The following is a 23368-nucleotide window of genomic DNA, read 5'->3' on the forward strand; positions in this document are numbered from 1 at the left end:
GGGAAGTTGAACATATATATAAAAATTCATATGGCCTGTCCGGATGCCTATAAGATTGTTACAAAGTGGTACATCACTCCAGTAATAACACATAGATGGTATCCCAATATTCCTCCAATTTGCTGGAGATGTGCTACAGATAAGGAATCATTCCTTCACTTATGGTGGTCTTGCAATATAATAAAGCTGTTCTGGGAAGGTGTCCTGAAAATTATCACAAAATTGTGCAAGCTTACAAAACCTCCACAACCGAATCTTATTTTCCTGAACTGGTCCAGTGATTTCCCGCAAACAATGTATAAGTCCTTATTGTTATTTCTGGTGGCGGCAGCTAAATTACTTATTCCTCCAAAATGGAGCTCCCAGAGTTGCCCGTGCACTTCAGAGTGGATACAAAAAGTAGATCAGTTGTACTATATAGAAGAAATAGTCGCATATACAAACCTCTCCCATGCTAAATTTAGGGAAATTGGGCTCCATGAATATCATATAGAGAGTCTGATGAATATTACGGACTTCTTCAAAGATAGTAAGTTGAAAGAGTCAAGAAAATGGTCTTCCTCTTATACTAAAACTAGACCAGATACTAAGGCAATGATAACACTATCCCTGAAATCCTTCTGGGATAGTCTGAATTTAGGTGTCATTACGCCCCCCTCCCCAGCCTTGGGAACTTTTCTATCACTCCATTCCTATCTTCTGTTTATTCTTTTTATATCTGTATTTTATACTGTTTAGCTTTTAGAAATGTATGTAAAAGAATTAGTTTACTAGAGAATAATTGTACAGGAGACCGAACTACATGGCTTTACAATAGGATATCGGATCTCTACTGAGGAATTATTACGGTATATATGAACGAATATGATTTAGGTCATGCTTTGTATACTTACCTATGATTTAATCAACAAAGGACTTTCAATACTCCATTGTAAGACTATATACATTTCAAAGAATGTTCTTTTTTGTTTTGCATTTAAAAATCAATAAAAAGATATTAAAAAAAATGCACTTTTTTTTCAACTTTCTAAAAATAAGTGCTGCCTCTATTTTCTAATTTTTGGATTCTTGGCATGTGGGATCATTGCTGAAGAGGCCTGTGCACCCGCATATACTGTATAGGATTGTGCTGTTCCATTTTTGTATTTTTGTATGGATATATCTATGGATATCTATAGATATATTTATATATACTATCTATCTATAGATCTGTCTATCTATCTGTCTGTGGGCGTTTTTAATGATGAAGCCTACACGAAACGAGCGTAGGGGCTACACGTGCGGCACATAAGGCAACCATGGGTAAGTTTACTTAACTATGACCTGTGTTGTGGTCGTTTTTTTCTATTTTTAAGTATGCTACTAAGCTGGACTAAGTACTTCTTTTTTTGGCCACACACTGAGTGTTATGTTTACTTCTGATTTAAATTGAAGCACTGTCACTTTACTGCCTTGTTGTACTGTGTGGCCGCATGTGCTTTTCTGCACCTGTTCCCTCTGGAAAAAATTCTGAACAATTGTGACCTTGTATTGTGTTTATATGTAAGGGTGATTTATTTTGTGTAGATTAATAAAAATATTCTATTTATACTATTTTACTTGTGGATTTTTTACTCTAATTTTCTCCTTTTATACAAAACTCTGATTTACTTGTTGCCATACACTGTTGTAACTGTAGTTATGCAAGCTGAAGATGAAATGATCTCTAAAAGTGCTAAAGTTAAAGATAACACATTTCCTTTGTATTTTAGGCAAAAGCAAAATTAAATATTTTCATCTTTTACATTTTAAAAATTACATTATTGTATTTTTGTACAAGCAAAAGATTAATGCTGTGTGGAGAAAATTCAAGTTAGCACTCAGTAAATTATAGTGCACAACTTTTATAGGATATCACATACAAACACGTTAAAATTTAGAGCAAAAAACTCATAAGTTTGAAATCACTTTTTCATGCAGTAGTTTTCCTTGTTCACATTAGAAAGTGCAAATTGTAGATTCAGACTGAAAGCAGCCATTAAGGTACATTGGATTAACTAAACATGTTTGAAACTAACCAGAAAATATATTAAACTTTACACTCCTCAAGTACCCCAGTTTACTTTGATGTCTTGCATTTTCTCAAGCTGCTTCATTACGTAGTTTTTAACAGTCTTGAAGGAGTTTCCAGAGGTGCTGAGCACTTGTTGGCTGTTTTGCCTTCACTCTGCAATCAGTCTTATCGCAAACTATCCTGATAGGGTTGAGGTTTGTTGATTGTGAAGGCCATGTCATCTGACACATCAATACATGCCTCTCCTTCTTGGTCACATAGCCTGAAGTTATGTTTTGGGTCATTGTTATGTTGCAGCACAAATAATGGTCACACGAACTGCAAACCAGATGGGATGGTATGTCATGCATAATGCTGCAGTAGCCTTGCTGAGTAAGTGTGCCTTGAATTTTGAATAAATTGCCAACATTGTCACCAGCAAAGCACCATCACACCTCCCCCACCTCAAAAAGTCATGACTGTTGATGCCAAAAATCTCAAACTTTGACTCATCAGACCACAGGATAGATTTCCACATATATAATCTCCAGTCATTGTGTTGCTTGGTCCATCCAAGTCAATTTTTTTTGTTTGCGGTCCTCAGAAGTTGGGTCTTTGCTGCGATTAGGCCATAAAGCTTTACTTTTGAACAGTTGACGTTGAGATGTGTTTGCTAATTGATATTTCTGCATCATTTATAAAGGCTGTTATCTGAGCTGTTGTCAATTTTTAATTTCTGTGGGTAGCAACTCTGATGAACTTACCCCCTGCATCAGCTGTAATTCTTGGTCTTCCTTTCCTGGAGTTCATGAGTTTCATTATAGCTATTTATGGTTTTCATGAATACAATTGAAGGTAACTTTATGGTTCTAGCCATTTTAAAATTTGGTCTTCATATCATACCTTACCATACCTTAAAGTAACGATCAGCTCTCATTTATGTTAACTTAGTTACAGTTGTGGCCAAAAGTATTGACACCAGTGCAATTTTTGTCAGATAATACTCAGTTTCTTCCTGAAAATGATCGCAAACACAAATTCTTTGGTATTATTATCTTAATTCCACACCAAACATAAAAAAGAGGGTGGACAAAAGTATTGGCACTGTTCGAAAAATCATGTGAGGCTTCTCTAATTTGTGTAATTAACAGCACCTGTAACTTACCTGTGGCACCTAACAGGTGTTGGCAATAACTAAATCAGACTTGCAGCCAGTTGACATGGATTAAAGTTGACTCAACCTCTGTCCTGTGTCCTTGTGTGTACCACATTGAGCATGGAGAAAAGAAAGAAGACCAAAGAACTGTCTGAGGACTTGAGAAACCAAATTGTGAGGAAGCATGAGCAATCTCAAGGCTACACGTCCATCTCCAAAGACCTGAATGTTCCTGTGTCTACCGTGCGCAGTGTCATCAAGAAGTTTAAAGCCCATGGCACTGTGGCTACCCTCCCTACAGGTGGACGGAAAAGAAAAATTGACAAGAGATTTCAACGCAAGATTGTGCGGATGTTGGATAAAGAACCTCGACTAACATCCAAACAAGTTCAAGCTGCCCTGCAGTCCGATGGTACAGCAGTGTCAACCCGTACTATCTGTCGGCGTCTGAATGAAAAGGGACTGTATGGTAGGAGACCCAGGAAGACCCCACTTCTTACCCCAAGACATAAAAAAGCCAGGCTGGAGTTTGCCAAAACTTACCTGAAAAAGCCTAAAACGTTTTGGAAGAATGTTCCCTGGTCAGATGAGACAAAAGTAGAGCTTTTTGGGCAAAGGCATCAACATACAGTTTACAGGAGAAAAAAGAGGCATTCAAAGAAAAAAACACGGTACCTACAGTCATGGCGGAGGTTCCCTGATGTTTTGGGGTTGCTTTGCTGCCTCTGGCACTGGACTGCTTGACCGTGTGCATGGCATTATGAAGTCTGAAGACTACCAACAAATTTTGCAGCATAATGTAGGGTCCAGTGTGAAAAAACTGGGTCTCCCTTAGAGGTCATGGGTCTTCCAGCAGGACAATGACCCAAAACACACTTCAAAAAGCACTAGAAAATGGTTTGAGAGAAAGCACTGGAGACTTCTAAGGTGGCCAGCAATGAGTCCAGACCTGAATCCCATAGAACACCTGTGGAGAGATCTAAAAATGGCAGTTTGGAGAAGGCACCCTTCTAATATCAGGGACCTGGAGCAGTTTGCCAAAGAAGAATGGTCTAAAATTCCAGCAGAGCATTGTAAGAAACTCATTGATGGTTACCGGAAGCGGTTGGTCACCGTTATTTTAGCTAAAGGTTGTGCAACCAAGTATTAGGCTGAGGGTGCCAATACTTTTGTCTGGCCCATATTTGGAGTTTTGTGTGAAATGATCAATGTTTTGCGTTTTCTTCATTCTCTTTTGTGTTTTTTCATTTAAGACAAAATAAATGAAGATAATAATACCAAAGAATTTGTGTTTGCAATCTTTTTCAGGAAGAAACTGAGTATTATCTGACAAAATTGCAGGGGTGTCAATACTTTTGGTCACAACTGTAAGTGGTTATTGATGTATTCTGGCTTAGAACAATGATGGAATAGGGCTCAGCACTGTGTACCAACACTGCCTTTGCAAAACAGCTGATGGTCGCAAACGCTTTCTGAAGTCTGGTGATTCCACAAATTATCTCTTGGCAAGGCATACCTAGAATTGAAGGTCAAGTCAGGCAACTTTCTGATGAGGATGCCTGACTGATGAAGATGCCTGGGAAAATGCCAGTGGGGTGTAAAGGTGTCATAAGATTATAAGGGGGATACTTTGAGGAAACTAAAGTTTAACACAAATTCTAGTTTGTTTTACACGTGTTTCTTGTGTTTCTTTACTCCTTCTTTTCATGTGTGTTCCCTCGTGGTTTTGCTGTCTTCAGTCTGAAGCCACATTCTGCACATTACAAGAAGAACAAGCAAAACCATTGTATGAATAGATATTTTCAAACTTTTTACCAGTACTGTACCCTGAAAACAGATAACATAGACACTTGATGGTACGAACTTCAGTAAGTAGTTAACTCTCCCTCCACCATCACCCTGAACCTACGCTCTAAAAATTATACATCAGATACATTAAAACATATAGGCATAATGAATGAATACGCAAATAGCTATTTGTACATAGTATTAAATATAATCTATTCTATTATTTCTAAACACTGTTTTTCGGTGATTCCTTTGTATCCCCGTTCATACTGCACCCACACACACAAATGATAAACCATTTGAAAGGTAAACTTGCCCCCTTCAGCAAGAAAATAGCCAAACAAGCCACACATCCACGATTTGATCACAAAATACAGTTTAAACATTAATTTTCATAAACCTGCAGTAAGGAAAAATGACCTGGAGATGGCACCACAGGACCCCAAAGCACACTACCAACACATTTCAAAACATGCACTGCTTTTTCGCTAATTACTTCGCCCCCACACACACATTATACACTATTTGAAAGGTAAACTGCTCCCTTCAGCAAGATAACAGCCAAACAAAACACTCACGATTTTATCACTAAATACAGTTTAAGCATTCATTTTCATAAACCTGCAGAAAGACACATTGACCTGCAGGTAGCACCTCAACCGGAAAACATTTTTTGGCAACTACTTATCAAAACAATTTATTGTATTACCAATCTACATATATAAATACCTGTCTGTGTTCATGAAATACATTTACATTTGATCAGCTTGCTTTTTCTGAAATTAGAAATATAATACATTGGATCCTAAAGTACAAGAAATACAGTGCAATGTAATTGAATAAGAGTAGTGAATACCACCTATATCCAGATTAATACGTAAGTTAATAATTCCAGTCTCTTATGATAAAAATGTATAAAACACACCAAATAGAATGAGATAACAAGGAATATAATGCATCAGATGATACAGACATAAGGCCCCGCAACACACAGCGATTTCGCTGGCGAGAGCGCTGATTTTGTGACACATCAGCGATCTCTCCAGCGATATCGCTGTGTGTGACATCCAGCAGCGACCGGCCCCCCTGCCGGGTAACGCTGATCGTGCTGGATCGACCTGGGCCGTTTTTCATCACTGGTCTCCTGCTGGCCAGCGCGCATCGCTGCGTGTGGCAGCGGAAGCTAGCGATCAACGACGCTGCACGCTGGTATCCAATGTAAACATCGGGTTTCTAAGAGCCACGCTGCTCTTAGAACCCCAATGTTTACGTTGAATACCAGCTTGCTCGCTGGGCCTGATCGCTGTAGGGGCTGTCTAACATGTTCCAGCGATCCCATCCATGACGGATCGTTGGTGGGATCGCTGGGACATCCTTATGTGTAACGGGGCCCATAGAGTGACTGCATTGGAAATGTCACCAATCATTATATTGTAAAGTCCTTAGAGGGGCCAATAAATGGTGTTGAAAGCAAGAAACAATGAGCAAGAGTAAGGCCAAATTGAGATGCCTACATCAGTGGGTCAGAGAATTTTCAAATCAGCAGGTCTTATGTGGTATTTTCATAGGTAAGAGCCTATTGAAAATGGTCCATTGAACGGAAACCAGTAAACTGGTAACAGGATCATTGACACACAAGGCTAATTAATTCATCTGGGGAGCAAAGGCTAGCCCTTTTAGTCCAATCGCACAGAAGAGGCACTACAGTACAAATTGCTGAAAAAGTAACTGCTGGATGTAATAGACATGTGTCATAGCACACAGAGCATTGCAATTTGCTGAAATTCATAGTGGAAAGTGTAGTCACAGACTAGTCAAAGTACTTATGTTCTCGCTGATGATAGTGCCTAAAGTGATAATGTAAGTCACAGAACTGGATTGCAGAGCAGAGATAACCTTGTCTGATTTTTACACATATATGTCATGTGAATGGCCAGGTGCATCTGCATCACTTTCCTGAGGAGTATACAAATATCTTCTTCAGTGAAGAAGAGGACTAGAACTCTAGTGCCACCTATTGGGGTAGGAATCCTTAAAGTCAATATTGACCCTTTAATGAGCCTTTCCTTATGACTTAGGCTTTATTCACACATCAGTACTATTTGATCACTATTTGATAAGTGTTTGTATGACAAAACCAGAAGTGTCTCCAAAACTCAAAACAGTTTCAATCGTTCAGTTACAGTTTTTCTGTAAAAATTCCACTCCTGGTTTTGATACACAAACACTTATGCAAAATACTGACTAAATGCTGAAAAGTGGAATAAACCCTTAGGATAAAAAATAAATAAATAAAACACTCCATTTGCACACATATGTTTCAGGTTGCTTGCCTCTCATCATTGTAAACAGAGCTGTGGAGTCAGTAAGCCAAACCTCCGACTCCTCAATTTCCTTGACTCCTGACTCCCCAGCCCTAGCTCACTACTGAGCATGTACATAAAGTGCAGCACAGATTCATCTCTACTAAAATCCTAGATCCTTAGATCAGGAACAGAACAGACATTTACAGGACATTTCATAACTTTCCCAAATTGTTATGAAAAAATATACAGCACATACTGCACTGAAGTTCTGTACCCAATGTATTATATATTTTAGGAGTCAGATTTGACCCATTTTATACAGACTCCACAGTGCTGCTTGTAAAGCAGGAGGTCTGTTTTGCCTAGGTTAGAGGCCTCTGACATCGCATCTAAGGGGGTACGTTTCTCCTTGTGAAGAGTGCCAAGCTGTGTACGGAAACTTTAAGCCATGCAATGTTTCTCTGGGAATGTAAATATGCAAATATCCTCTTTTCAGAGAGGAAGGGAGCTTCATATCTAGTGCCACCTATTGGGGATATAGTTGCTACGACTTGGCTTTCAAGTTCTCCAGAACTTTTTCTGATCATACAACTGATTGTAAAGCAGGAGGTCTGTTTTGTCTAGGTTAAAGGCCTCTCTGACATCTGATCTATGGGGGAATGTTTCTCCTTGTGGAGACTGCCAAGATGTGTAAAGAGACTTATAGGCTATGCAATGTTTCTCTGGGAATGTAAATATGCAAGTATCCTCTTTTCAGAGAGAGGAAGGGAACTTGATATCTTGTGCCTCCTATTGGGGGTATAATTGCTACCACTTGGCTTTCAAGTTCTCCAGATCTTTTTCTGATCATACATCTATATTTTGCTGGAAAATAAATTCTATGCACTATTAGGCAGAAACTTTTAGTGTTATGGCTGAATGGTGCTTATGGCCAGAATGTGATTTTACATCATTCTTAACTTTGCCTTATTCTTCTATGTGTGATGCTCTTTTTATGTTACATAGATTTTCCCTCATCTAGCAGTAATAGTTTATTCATGATTTTTTTTCAATTTGTTAATCGTTGAATCAGTTTTTGATCTGGTTTCAATCCAGTAAAATCCCAAATACCCAGCATCTGGCCTGTCAGCTTTATGACATAGATTTGATTTATAAAAATACCACATCCCACAGGCCTGCGGTCTCATCTGAGCTCCGGAGTGTAATTAGGTGTGCTGAGATACTATCAGTCTTCTCTTGCTAATTATTGTTGCTATAAATATTACACTGGATGAAAATCGTTGTTCTAGCAGATGTCCCAGATGTCTTCATTCCTTCAGCCTCTAGTTCAAGTCTACTATAGGAGACTTCCTGCCAATGCCAATTGATTACATTAAATTGCACTCAGAACATGTCATTTTTTTAAGCCATGTTCCCTTGTAGCATAAACTCTGCATTTTGTCTGCTGCATTTTTCTTTGTGCAGAAAAGCCGTTGTGTTTAAGGCTGTGTGCCCACGCTGCGTTTTTTTAAGCGTTTCCGCAGCGTATGTGCTGGCTCAGACGCTGCAGAAACGCTTAAAAGAAGCTTCAAATTAATTTGCATGCGTTTTTGTTTTTTTGTGCCAATGCATGCGTTTTAAACGCTCAGGAATCGCTTAGCGGCTAAAAATGCAGCATGCTCATTAATTTGAGCGTTTTTAGCCTTCTCCAATGTTCCCAGAAAACGCGCGTCAAAAAACACGTAAAAAACGGATGTCTTTTGTGCAAAAAACGCACAAGAAATGCTCGGAAAAAAAGACGCGCGTTTTCTGGGAAGGGGATCAGTTTCCTGAGTGTTTAAAAACGCTAACGTGGGCACATAGCCTAACAGTTCAAGCAACGTAGATGTGATTTCAAAAAAACTTATGCCCACTGCACATTTAAAGAGAATCTGTCAGCAGGATTGTGCTGACTAATCTACAGACAGTATCAAGTTGGCGTTATATTGATTAAAATGACACATTGGTTGATGAAATCCGTCTTGTGGTTGTTGTTTAATCTTTATTTTCAGTTTTTAGTTAATGATATGCTCGTGCTGTGGGGCCTTGATACATCCGTGTGTGTTGGCTCTTGAAACAATGACTCCAGCAGCAGTCCACTCCTTGTGAATCTCCCCCAAATTTTTGAATGGCCTTTTCTTAACAATCCTTTCAAGGCTGCGTTTATCCCGGTTGCTTGTGCACCTTTTTCTACCACACTTTTTCCTTCCACTCAACTTTCCATTATTATGCTTGGATACAGCACTCTGTGACCAGCCGGCTTCTTTAGTAATGACCTTTTGTGGCTGACCCTTCATGTGGAGTGTGTCAATGATTGCCTTCTGGACAAATGTCAAGTCAGTCGTCTTCCCCATGATTGTGGAGCCTACTGAAACAGACTAAAGGACCTTTTTTAAATGCTTAGGAAGCCTTTACAGGTGTTTTTTTTTATTAATTATTCTAATTTACTGAGATCATGACTTTTGGGTTTTTATTGGCTGTAAGCCATAATCAACAACATAAACAGAAATAAGCACTTGAAAAAGATCACTCTGTTTGTAATGACTACTCTATATAATATGAGTTTCACTTTTTGTATTGAAGAACTGAAATAAATTAACTTTTTGATGATACTGTATTCTAATTTTGTGAGAAACACTTGTAATGAAAAAAAAAATCATGCACAGTAGCAGCTATCAACGATGCAACAGATGCTACTGCGCAGATGCCAGCTGTGCCATCTTGCTAGAGAGAAAAAAATATTGCTTCCTCCAAGGCAATGATCGCTAAGATGGCGCCGGCTGCGCCTGCACTATGGCATCTACCGTGGATCCGATAGATTCTACTGCGCAGTCGGCACCATCTTGGTGGAGGCAATTTTTTTTCTCTAGCAGAAAAATTGGATCTCCGATAGCTGCTACTGCACAGGTGCAGCCGACGCCATTTTGAGACTTTTTTTAAATGAATTTATTTATATAAGCAGAATTAAATGCACATTATACATGCAGCAGTGCCGGCACTTGCCTGCTAAAGGTGATTTTTGTTTCACTATATATAATATTCAATATTTAAAATAGAGGTCATGTCACTGAGGGACTCAAAACTAAAAATGAAGATTAAACAACAACCACAAGACAGATATAATCAATAAAGGTATCATTTTAATCAGTATAACAGCACCCACCTGACACTGTCTGTAGGTTACTCAGCAAAATCCTGCTGACAGATTCCCTTTAAGGCTGGAGTCACACACAACGTAGAAAAATACGGACCGTATTGTACGGCCGTAATACGCATAAATGGTCCCTAAATAGTGCTCCGTATGTCATCCGTTGTCAGGGTGTGGCCGCGTATTTTTCTCATGTAAGCATCCGTATGTAATCCGTATGGCATCCGTATACCGTTTTTTTCTCGCAGGCTTGCAAAACGGACATATAATGGAGCCCAATGACATGTTTTCAAATCCGAACGAAAGAAGAGATCTAGACACATAGAATACACACATATATATATATACAGTCATATGTTAAAGTTTGGGCACCCCTATTAATGTTAACCTTTTTTCTTTATAACTATTTTGGTTTTTTCAACAGCTATTTCAGTTTCATATATCTAATAACTGATGGACTCCGTTATATTTCTGGATTCAAATGAGGTTTATTGTACTAACAGAAAATGTGCAATCTGCATTTAAACAAAATTTGACCGGTGCAAAAGTATGGGCACCTCAACATAAAAGTGACATTAATATTTCGTAGATCCTCCCTTTGCAAAAATAACAGCCTCTAGTCGCTTCCTGTAGCTATTAATGAGTTCCTGGATCCTAGATGAAGGTATTTGTGACCATTCCTGTTTACAAAACAATTCCAGTTCAGTTAAGTTTGATGGTCGCCGAGCATGGACAGCCCACTTCAAATCATCCCACAGATGTTCAATGATATTCAGGTCTGGGGACTGGGATGGCCATTCCAGAACATTGTAATTGTTCCTCTGCATGAATGCCTGAGTAGATTTGGAGAGGTGTTTTGGATCATTGTCTTGCTGAAATATCCATCCCCTGCGTAACTTCAACTTCGTCACTGATTCTTGCACATTATTGTCAAATTTTGTTTAAATGCAGATTGCACATTTTCTGTTAGTACAATAAACCTCATTTTAATCCAGAAATATAACTAAGTCCATCAGTTATTAGATATATGAAACTGAAATAGCTGTTGCAAAAACCAAAATTGCTATAAAGAAAAAAGGTTAACATTAATAGGGGTGCCCAAACTTTAACATATGACTGTATACACGTTATTGAGACACACATATATTTATATTTCACAGAGTTCTTCATAGCAGAATAGCCGCTAATTCAATTGCCGGCTTCTGTCAAATCATTCCCCAACCCGACATGAAATGACACATGGTTTACATACAGTAAAACATTTCATTTCATGGTCTTTTTTATACGTCCCTGACTAATAATTAGATGAGGGTTTGTGTGCAAGATTTGGGAGGTGTAGGTGTTAATTGTAAAAAATATTGTATTTTGTCAACCAGAGAGGTAAAGCAGGTGAGTGAGGGCAGATTTTAATAGCCATGAGAGGGACCATTGTTTTTGCCCCCCCCGGCTACAAAAATCTGCCCCCAGACACCCCAGAAATGGCGCATCTATAAGATGTGCCAATTCTGGCACTTATCCTCTCTATTCCCATTGCCCTGTAGCGGTGGCGAATGGGTTAATATAACAAAGGGTTAATGTCAGCATTCGATTGTAAGGTGACATTAAGCCGATTAATAATGGAGAGGTGTCAATAAGACACCGATCCATTATTAACCCTATACTAAGAAAGGGTTAAAAACCACACACAGACATTAATTAAAAAGTCTTTTAATGAAATAAAGACACCAAGTTTTTGACAAATTTTTATTAGTCTGGTAATCCCCAAAAAAAATGACCTGCAACAAAAATTAAAAAATCACCAATATCCTTACCTCTCTGCCGTTCAGTCATGTCCCACGCTGCAATCCATCAGAAGGGGTTAAATAGTTTACAATGATGATTGGTGCTAATGCGACCAGCCTCATTGTAATCTACTACAAAATGAATTGATTCAGCTCTGCGCAGCCTCAATGACTGCCTATAGATGAACTAATTACCGTGGGAAAGTTTCTGATTTTTTTCCCACGGTCATTAGTTCATTCACAGATCAGCCGGGGACTCCTGCTGACGTCACTGAGGCTGAGACTCCTAGCTTTCTGTGGAAACTCCATCGGACAACACAATCAACCCCTCGGATCAGCAAGTTAATTTTGGTCGCCCTGCTGCAGCTGCATTCACAATTCGAGAGGTTTTTGCAGCAGATTTTGTGTCTTCCCAGGGAGCCATCTCTGGGCAGCAGGAGGCCATTTCATCAAATGAATATTAAGACCCAAAGTGTGGATTGTGGCAGTGGATTACCCTGGACTTACATATCACAATAAAAAAACATAGTAACATAGTAAGGCCGAAAAAAAACATTAGTCCATCCAGTTCAGCCTATAAAATCCTGTCAGAATAAATCCCCAGATCTACGTCTAGTTTTACTTTGCTAAAGCTTTATTTAACAATTTTTTTGTTTTGGTAAAAAGAATTTGTACAGAAATATTTCTTTTAAATACAAAAAAAAATTCCCCAATTGCCCTTACAAAAGGGCTTTTGTAATTACAAAGGTCAGGTTGCATGTCCATTCACTTATTTAGGAAATTGGGGATGTCATGTTCAAGCATTCCCGTCTGGGAATGCTCTGAGGATTGAGGCATGCTAAAAAGACTTAGATGAGCCCTGAAATTGCAATGTACCCCCGAAAGACTGTGGCAGAGTTGCACTAGCCTGACGCTGCATGAAAGAATTGCGTACTCTACGCCTCGTTGACTGTTTGAACCCATCAGTAGCCTACTCCAAATCAATTGGATGAGGTTCGTGATAACATACGTAGATTACACTGTTGATCATGTTAATGCAGCTCTGTTTGTTTTCCGGGAGCACATTGCGAAAATAGGGGCTGAAGCTTCTTAATAGCTTCTCCTCTGGACCTTCTGTTTTGTTTTTTTTTTCGCAAAAATTCAAGTATCTCTTGTGATAAGCAGTAGCAGCAGCAGCAGCTCTCCTGTTCCCACGGCTCCCTCCACTTGTGCTTGGCTGAGATGGAATGTCCACACTGACCACCCTTTCTGTAGGACATTTGGAACTGTCTTCTGCAATCATGCTTGTTTCGCTTGACTCAAAAGAAGTTGTTGCACCACTGCTGCTAGACTGCTGCAGCTGGATGGTGTAGACTCTGCCGGTGAAAACAGACAATTTAAGTAGCTAGACAACAAACACCAACATGGAGGATACATATATATGTATACTTACTCGCGCATGCCAAGTACAGGAAGCAGAAACTGCAGCTGTTTAGTAAATCTGGATGGCTTTTTTCTTTACCACCAGCCTCTCCAGACCTCTCCCTCTCTGCTTTGACCTTTAACTCTCTTTTGAATTGGTCCCTGGCAGATCTCCACTTGGTCTTAATGGATTTCACTGTAATGGAAGAAAAAACATAACTGAATTTTACACTGTTTAAATTGTAAAAAACAAGTATATCATGTCATGTGCTGAGTACTTACATATAAAGTCTTGCTCCATATCATCTGCGCGCTGCCAGCGGTAAGGGATGAGGGATTGGGTCACATCCTCTCAGGCCCGCTCTTTCATGTCCCGGTCGTGATAGCTCTAATGCCTGGAATCCCAAATGCAGGGATGATCCTGAAGCAGAAAAAGGGGTTGATCAGCAATAGCATATTTTGGGAAAGAAAACAGCACTTAAATAACATGACTAATCCGCAATCCCTCTTTTGCACTCTGACAACCCCGCTTTTGCACACCCAGCCAATTCTTCATTTGCACTCTCTGCAACCCCTCTTTTGCGCTCTGACAACCCTGCTTTTGCACACTCAACCAACCCTTTATTTGCACTCTCTGCAACCCCTATTTTTCACTCTGACAACCCTGTTTTGGCACACTCAGCCAACCCTTCTTTTGCACTCTGACAACCCTGCTTTTGCACACCCAGCCAATCCTTCATTTGCACTCTCTGCAACTCCTTTTGCACTCTGACAACCCCGCTTTTGCACACTCAGCCAACCCTTCATTTGCACTCTCTGCAACCCCTATTTTGCACTCTGACAACCCCGCTTTTGCACACTCCGCCAACCCTTCATTTGCAGTCTATGCAACCCCTCTATCTTTTAACACCCCCCTCCCCTCTCTGTATGGCCCCATCACAACAAAAAACAACAGTACCCACAGTCCCCCATAACTGCAGACTCCCCTACACTCCTCTACAATGAAGGGAGGGCTTTTGAGCACCCCTACATACCTGAACCAGAACGATGATTCTCTCCAGATCTTATCTTGTTTCTCTGCAAGCATGTACTAATAAACTTCATAGTGATAAACAGGAATCACATGGGAGTGTCTTATTAAAATACAGCGTTCCACAAAAACGGTCTTCACGGTGTTCTGCAAAATGAACACACTGGGCAAGCTTCCGTTGTTTTTGCAGCCCCATTATTTCAATGGGGGCCGTGTCCGTAAGCAGTGAAAAATATCGAGCAAGCTAGACATTTTTTCCCGGCCGTAAATACGGCCATATGGCGTACGGCGCTCCTACTGTTTTTAGCTGCCCATTTTTGCGGCCCCATAGAAATCTATTGGGGATGCAAAAACACAGCAAGTGTAAAAGCAGCCTTAACAGGAACACATTTCTATTGTGTATTTTGGTGCAGAAAAAAAAAGCTGCGTTTTTGTATTTGGGAACATGACCTTAGTCTTTTTCCATATGAATACACATGAACTCTAGATTCGTTATGTTTTAACACATTAAAGGGGTTGTCTGGTTTACAAAACGCATTTTGAAAGTTTGCTCACAGTGCCATATAACACGGCCAAGAGTTATCTTATTTTTTAGCGGATAGCCCTTGGCCCAATCCTTTACTATGGGGAAGTGCATATCTGCAATTATTTTCTCATGCCGATTCAGCATGAAAAAACAATGCTGTGAGTGCATTGAATAACCGGATCACACGCACCCAACATGTCTGAGTCATGTGTAATATTGGACTGCGTTGGATGTCACTCGAGTCTATCTTCTCCGCACCTGTGCTGCGAATCTCTCATGCGAGAGTATCGGATCACACTCAGATGACACTCGGATCAAACTCTGACAGAGTTTGAGCCGATTGTTATTAGTATAATCGTGAGAGAATATACAACAGTGTGAGTGAACCCTTAGACTTTGTTAGTTTATTCCTATTTAAAGGGAATCTGTCACCCCCTGGGACACTTTTCAGCTATTACTATGGGCATACAGGTAATAGAAATGTTATTTCAGTCTTACCTGCATGCCTCGTAGTTGCTGTCTAGATGTAGAGAAATAGACTTTTATTTCATTATGCTCATGATTTCTTCCAGGCTCCTGGGTGTGCGGTGCCTGGAAGAAATCCCTGCTTCCGCTCTTCATTATACTATCATCCCCCTCCCATGCATGTCACTAATCTGTGACGTGCAGTTGTGGTGCTTATATCCAGCTCTGGAATCCCGCCCTTACACCCTGCTCTTCTTTGACAATCTGTACCTCTTCCTTCTTTCTATGGTCCGAAAAGTGTGCCAGGGGATGACAAATTCCCTTTTAAAGATTCGTCCCTTACTTAGAAAGTTGATTGATAAGCTAGAGCAGCTACAATGAATATGTCTGTTGTTCTGAAGGGCTTTAACACATCTGTGTCTGACTAGGACAGCCATTTAATTTGAGACTGGGCCCTGCTCTATTTTTGCTGTGGTGCTGCTGAAGGGAAGTAGAAGATCCAATTCCCAGTTTCCCAACAAACTACAACTAAGACTATATTCACATCTTTATTTGTTTCTTTCTGTTGTTCTGTTCTGTCAGAGAAGCAGAATAACAAAATTTGTGACACTGGGGGATCTGTCTCACTGCAGACATCAATGGAGCTCGATGGACCCCATTTACTACAGTACAGTCAATTAAGTGTACATCATGGTGTCTGTATTTTTACAGCATGCTGCAATATTTTTCCAGTATTTTTGACAGAATCTCCAATGGAGGCTCCAACACAGATGTGAGTGAGACCTCACAATGTTTGTTTTTCTATGGAGATCTCCTTTCAGAATCCAAGGAATTATTGGCAGGTCAATGTTGTTGCGGTCACCCTGATATGTTCATGATGTTAGGAAATTACATTGTGGCGTTGTAATTTTACAGATGATTTCATTCTTATCAGTGTTGGGGACATATCAGGTTTTTAGTATATATGCTCCAAAACATTGTACTAAATAGAATCATAGAGTGCTAGAGTTGGAAGGGACCTCAAGGCTAATCATGTCCAACCCCCTGTTCAATGCAGCGCAGGATTCACTAAACAATTTATATGCATATATCATATAAATAAGTTACAATGTAAAATGAATAAATGAACGAAATAAGAATAATGTAATAAGTTGTTAAAATATAGTTATATCAGGTCTCAGGATAGCTGGGCAAAGAAATTGCCTTTAAAGCTCCTGCATGCATTGTCACCAAATTTTTTTGGCATGTAGTAACATTTTGAAAGAAGATATCCAAATGTTGTCTCAAAAAGTGGCTGATAAAAAAACATTCCTTTTCAATTTCCCTTGAACCCTGTGGAAATATAAGATTAGCTCAATAACAGAAAGTTTCTTTTTCCCTGACGGGCCTGCAAAAAGGTTGATCTGAAGTCAACTTAATGTGTCATTGAAATATATGTATTTCTGCCCTGAAGAACTTGGAAATCTGGCACATGCATTATTTTCAGCTTTTTAGTATGGGATCACTATCTTCATATACTGTAGTAACATCAATTGCTTCTTTCATGTACATAAGGGATTCAGAAAGAGAATTGGAGGGATCCAATGGCTGGATATCCTTAAAGACAAAAATGTCCAGGAAGGATGGGAAATCTTGAAAAATGAAATTCTCAAAGCACAGTTGTTAACAATTCCGAAAAGAGGGAAGAATAGGAAGCAGTTAAGGAAACCAGGATGGATGAACACAGAACTTAAGCACATGCTAAAAAGGAAGAAAAAAATGTTTATAAAATGGAAAGAGGGAGGCATATCTAAAGAAGAATATAATGCTGTCTGCAGAACCTGCAGGGCACAAATCAGATTATCTAAAGCTGAAAATGAATTGAGGCTTGCAAGAGATGTCAAAAGCAATAATAAAGGATTTTGGGGATATGTCAAAAGTAAAAGAAAAGTCAAAGATGCTATAGGATTTTTACAGGATGAAAATGATGAAATGGTAAGACAGGATGTTGAGAAGGCTGAACTTTTAAATTCCTATTTTGCATCTGTTTTCTCTCAGAAAGGAAATGTAACATCAACTGTTATTCACTGTCCTATTAAGGGAATAGAAGAATCCAGGATATCTATAAACAGAAAGATAGTGAGGAAACACTTAGCTAGCCTAAATGAATTCAAGTCTCCAGGTCCAGATGAATTACACCCCAGAGTACTGAAGGAGATAGCAGAAGAAATTTTTGAACCCCTCTCTATAATCTTTGAAAATTCTTGGAGAACAGGAGAAGTGCCAGAAGACTGGAGAAGAGCAAATGTTGTTCCTATCTTCAAAAAGGGGAAGAAGGTGGACCCAGGTAACTATAGGCCGGTGAGTCTGACTTCTATACCAGGAAAGATCTTTGAACAAATTATTAAACAACATGTATGTCAATACCTGGATAAGAATGAAGTGATTAAACAGAGTCAGCATGGGTTTGTAACTAATAAGTCATGTCAGACTAACTTAATTTCCTTCTATGACGGTATCACTGATTGGGTGGATCAAGGAAATGCTGTAGATATAGTATATCTTGACTTCAGCAAAGCATTTGACAAAGTCTCTCATACAATCCTTATTGAAAAAATGATTAAGTATGGAATGGACAAGGCAACTGTTTGGTGGATTCATAACTGGCTTAGTGATCGGACCCAAAGAGTGGTCGTAAATGGCTGCACATCCAGTTGGAAGAATGTCTCAAGTGGGGTACCACAGGGCTCTGTCCTGGGCCCTGTATTGTTCAACATCTTTATCAACGATTTAGATGAAGGAATTGAGGGTAAACTGATTAAATTTGCTGATGACACAAAGCTAGGAGGGATAGCTAATACTAGAGAAGAGAGAGAGAGGATTCAAAAAGATTTAAATAAACTGGAGAAGTGGGCAGCAACTAACAGAATGGTTTTTAACAGGGAGAAATGCAAAGTACTACATCTGGGCAATAAAAATGGAAAAAACATATATAGAATGGGAGGAATAGGGCTAAGTGACAGCACATGTGAAAAAGACTTGGGTATACTAATAGATCACAGACTGAATATGAGTCAACAGTGTGATGCAGCAGCAAAAAAGGCAAATGCAATTCTAGGATGTATTAACAGAAGCATACAGTCTAGATCACGTGAAGTCATTATTTCCCTCTACTCCTCTTTGGTCAGACCTCATCTGGAATATTGTGTCCAGTTTTGGGCACCACATTTTAAAAAAGACATCAACAAACTGGAGCAAGTTCAGAAAAGAGCGACCAGAATGGTGACCGGTCTGCAAACCCTGTCTTATGAGGAAAGGTTGCAGAATTTGGGAATGTTTAGTTTGCAAAAGAGAAGACTGAGAGGAGACTTAATAGCTGTCTACAAATATCTAAAGGGCTGTCACATTGTAGAAGGATCAACTTTATTCTCATTTGCACAAGGAAAGACTAGAAGCAATGGGATGAAACTGAATGGGAGGAGACACAGATTAGATATTAGAAAAAACTTTTTGACAGTTAGAGTGATCAATGAGTGGAACAGGCTGCCACGAGAAGTGGTGAGTTCTCCTTCAATGGAAGTCTTCAAACAGAGGCTGGACAGACATCTGACTGGGATGATTTAGCGAATCCTGCTTTGAGCAGGGGGTTGGACCAGATGGCCCAGGAGGTCCCTTCCAACTCTACGATTCTATGATTCTATGATTCTATGAGGCCTTATGCTCATACATTGATAAATTCACCCCAATACCTCTTGCAATAGGCTGATCTATGATAATGATAAAATATACACTGCTCAAAAAAATAAAGGGAACACTAAAATACCACATCCTATGTTATAGTGTTCCCTTTATTTTTTTGAGCGGTATATATTATTTTTGATCTTTTTATGTTATGGATTAGTAAGTATAATCATATATTTAGTCCTTTTCTTCAGTATTTCTAGATTTAATAAAATCATCTCCAATATGCTGTGATTCCCAGGAACCATAAACCAATGAATTTCTTCTGAAAACTAACATTTTAAAACGACATATATTGCAGTCACCTAGTAATGTTGGGTAGATGGCATTTGGTTGCCTAGTATCTTATTAATGTTTCTCAAATTCTCTTTATCGCCAAAAAATCTTGCTTAAATCCTATATATTTGGTAAATGGGTTATCCGGAAACATTATTTTGATTACCCTTAAAGGGAATCTGTCAGGTCATTTTTTGTGAGTAAACACACCACAGCCTGTCAAAGTTCTTGAAATGCTGTTTCAGTACATTCAAATTTTACTTACTCTGTAGTGCCCTATAAAAGCCTCTGAAGAAAGCATGCTGGTGAAAAAAGTCTCATTATCTGGCACATGCCTCCTAGTCCTCCATATGCTAATGCTCCACTCGGATCCACGCCTATCATCATTCCCTCCAGCCCATTGTTCCTCCCATTTCACCATGTCTAGTTTTATAAATCCTGCGCATGCGCAGTTAATGGGAGCACAGTGCGGGTTCAATGTGAGATCGCAGAGTGAAGGAGGAGAGAAAAGGGAGAATGAGGAGGTGCAGTGTGCAGGCGCAAGATCTCGCTCTGACGTTGCAGTGCATGACAGAGATGTCGCTGTATTCATTACTCATGAGTGAGTGAGCACAGCCAAGGATGGGCCGCCTGACACTATGATTGGAAGCATATTATGAAGCTCTCTTTGGGCGCTTTACAGAGGACAACAGGTGATTTGCGCTAAACGAAACACATGACAGGAAATGAGATCACCTGAAGTATTATCTAATTATATGAGTTATATGGCTTTTTTATGTTCCTAAAAAGTTTCCCTTGAAATAGCCAGAAGACCCAATTGATAGAATGTAGTTATAGGGGGAGACAAATGTGGGGGTGTTAGTTCACTTAAGGTACTGTCACACTAAGCGATATCGCTAGCAATATCGCTATAACTTGTGACGTTATAGCGATATTGCTAGCGACATCGCTGTGTCTGATACTTACCTACGACCGGCTCCCCCGCTGGTTATCGCTGATCGCGCGAGAACGTTCAGGACTGTTTCTCGTCGTCAGCTTCCTGCGGCGCTTCCTGTGGAGAGACGAGCGACGCGTGGAGCCGGGCGGGAGGACGCAGGATCGCCTGGTGTGACAGGTAAGTAGCGACCCCCGTCCCCAGCGATGTCGCTGGTGAGATTTGCCTGTGTGGCAGCTCACTAGCGACCACTTAGCGATGTACCAGCGATCCTGACCGCGTCATATCGCTGGTCGGGATCGCTGGTACATCACGAAGTGTGACAGTACCTTAAGCCACATAAAAGGACATTCACCAATGCTCTAAATATTAGGTGTGGACCTTATTAGAGATTTTGCATTGTGGCCCAAGCAACCTGCCACAATATACATGCAATCTAATATGCCTGCACTATGTTATAGAACACAAGGAGCTGAGCAGAGTAATATATTCTTATGGGATAAAATTAAATGTATCTTGGTATTTTTGCTTTAAAATCCCTGTTCATTCTTGAGTTTAGGAGTCCAGGGGGCGGTTCTAATGAGTAATTGACAGCTATTTCTGTTAGCACAATTATACAGGGAAAACAGTCAACTGATTATTAGGCCAATCTCCTTCATTGTTAAGTCCAGAATGAGAATAAATCACAAATTATACTAAATCTTTTCCCACAAATGTATAAATTAATCTACTCTGCTTCACCAGTTGTATACCATGCTGCCTGCAGATAGCATATCGCCCACCTGCCAGGATCCCTGCAGTTCAGCTTCTACACATAGACCACACAGAGCCATTCTTATATCCCTTGGTTGTGATAATCAAATAGATAAAACTGCAGTAAAGACTGACACCTACACAGACTGATCAGAAAAACGGAGAAATACTGTAGGAGTATAACTGCTAAATTAGACAGATTTTACTTATTTATTTTGTATTAATTTTACTCATTTATATAGCACCAGTAATTCCACAGCGCTTTACAGACATTATCATCTCTGTCCCCAAAGGGGCTCACAATCTAGATTCCCTATCAGTATGTCTTTGGAGTATGGGAGGAAACCCACGCAAACACTGGGAGAACATACAAACTGCTTGCAGATGTTGTCCTTGGTTGCTACGTCGTTAGTGATTGTGGGTAATATAATGGCTGCCACTATTAGTTGTCACTGAGTTTTGCTACCAATTTAGTAGTACATAATTCACATCCAGACTTCACATGAAATTACAAATTAGGGAAAATGCTGTTTAATAAAGTTTACAACATGTATATAAAGAGTTAAGTCTCTGTACTTTCATGACTTCTTGTTTTTACCTTTTGCTAACTTTTTTCCCTAGAGAGTTAATAATCTGTGTATTATTCAACTTCCTACACTTTGAATTTTTGTCTTGTTCTTTGCAGCTCTTTGTTTCTATATACCGTAATATCTATTTTTCTTAATGTACTGAAAATAAAATAAGACTGGGAAATATAATATTGGCATCTGCTTAGATGGAGAATTATGAGATATGGAGCAGGCACACGTACAGACAGAATTAGGCCTCTTTCACACATCAGTATTTTTGATCAGTATTTGTATGACAAAACCAGGAGTGTCTCGAAAACAAAGAACAGACATCAGTCTTTCAATTATATTTTTTTCTTGGTAAGTTCCATTCCTGGCTTTGGCTTACAAACACTGATGCAAAATACTGACCAAATACTGACATGTGAATGAGCCTTTAAAGTGCAGTACTCTTCAGTGCATGCATGTTCTTTCCGTATACACAATAACTATCTGGAAATTAGGTACTGTCTAAAGTTACTAGGGTTAGTGTACCACCCTAATATGTCAGAGTTTATGGCACGCCACTAACAGTCCTTGCTGCCTGGTTGATAATGAAAACATAACATTTTAACTTTACACAAGAGAAAAAAAACTAGTGTAGATATGAAGACTTACCTGATAGAGGTGAGTAGTCCCAAGTCTTAATAATACCCTCCGTGGTAACTAGCAGAGTCAGGAAGATGAAAGGGATCCAAAACATCCTCGCACACCAGAGGTGGAACCCTGCCCCAACTCCTCAGTGCTTCACTGTTCTTACCTCTTTGCTGCTACCTCCTCTGACCATACCCTGTACAAAGGTAGACCCTCTGTTGTAATATATGATCCCCTCCCTGAGCATCTGAAGGAGAAAGCTAAGTGTAGGATGTTCTGTTTGCTAAATCCAACTGGAGACCGAGATTGGACGTGTTACTTCACCCCATCTAGTGGCCAGCTCAATCTACACACAGCTTCGTTCCTAAATAACATTCAGTTTAACCGGTGCACCACATGCGATTGTTAGGCCAACAGCTGTCTTTGCTTGTTCAGCTCAGCCAAGCAGACATATGGTTTCAGAAAAGGCAAGATTAAGGGGCTTCCAGAAATATTATGTGCCGCTTATCTTCAAAAGATTGGATCATTACAATAAAACCAGCCTGGCTGTTACATCTCTTGAAGAAAGTTATCATGGCAAAGTCAGAATACTGTCAAGATATGAAGAGCTGACGTCAGATATATGATGTGGCCATGACCAGGTCGTAACTAAAACACCAATGAGAATGCTAAGCACTTCTTTTATATTCTGTGTCTTAATAGGGCAGAAACATATAAGCCATTGACATGAACCTCATAGAATAGACATAACAGTAAATAAAAGCCACAGTCATCTTGGGTTTCTCACATACTGTATATATTTGGGAAAGTTTGGTGACAGTTATTATGGCTA

At 39.6% G+C, this 23368-nt stretch overlaps 1 protein-coding gene across 4 annotated transcripts in view; it reads right to left on the reverse strand.

The window, feature by feature from the left end:
• The window catches only part of PLXDC1 (plexin domain containing 1), a 167582-nt gene extending 144734 nt beyond the window's left edge, over positions 1–22848 (reverse strand). For 2 of the 4 annotated variants that reach the window (XM_073572525.1, XM_073572524.1), the window contains exon 1: positions 22561–22848. In XM_073572525.1, the coding sequence (XP_073428626.1) occupies positions 22561–22645 (85 nt within the window). In that variant the 5' untranslated portion in view covers positions 22646–22848. The remainder of the gene's footprint in view (positions 1–22560) is intronic. The other 2 variants (XM_073572523.1, XM_073572522.1) reach the window with 1 other exon arrangement.
• Positions 22849–23368: the final 520 nt, after the last annotated feature.

This window comes from Dendrobates tinctorius, unplaced genomic scaffold (assembly GCF_039654945.1).
Source record: "Dendrobates tinctorius isolate UK_male_01 unplaced genomic scaffold, ASM3965494v1 ptg000032l, whole genome shotgun sequence".
Classification (NCBI taxonomy): Eukaryota; Metazoa; Chordata; class Amphibia; order Anura; family Dendrobatidae; genus Dendrobates; species Dendrobates tinctorius.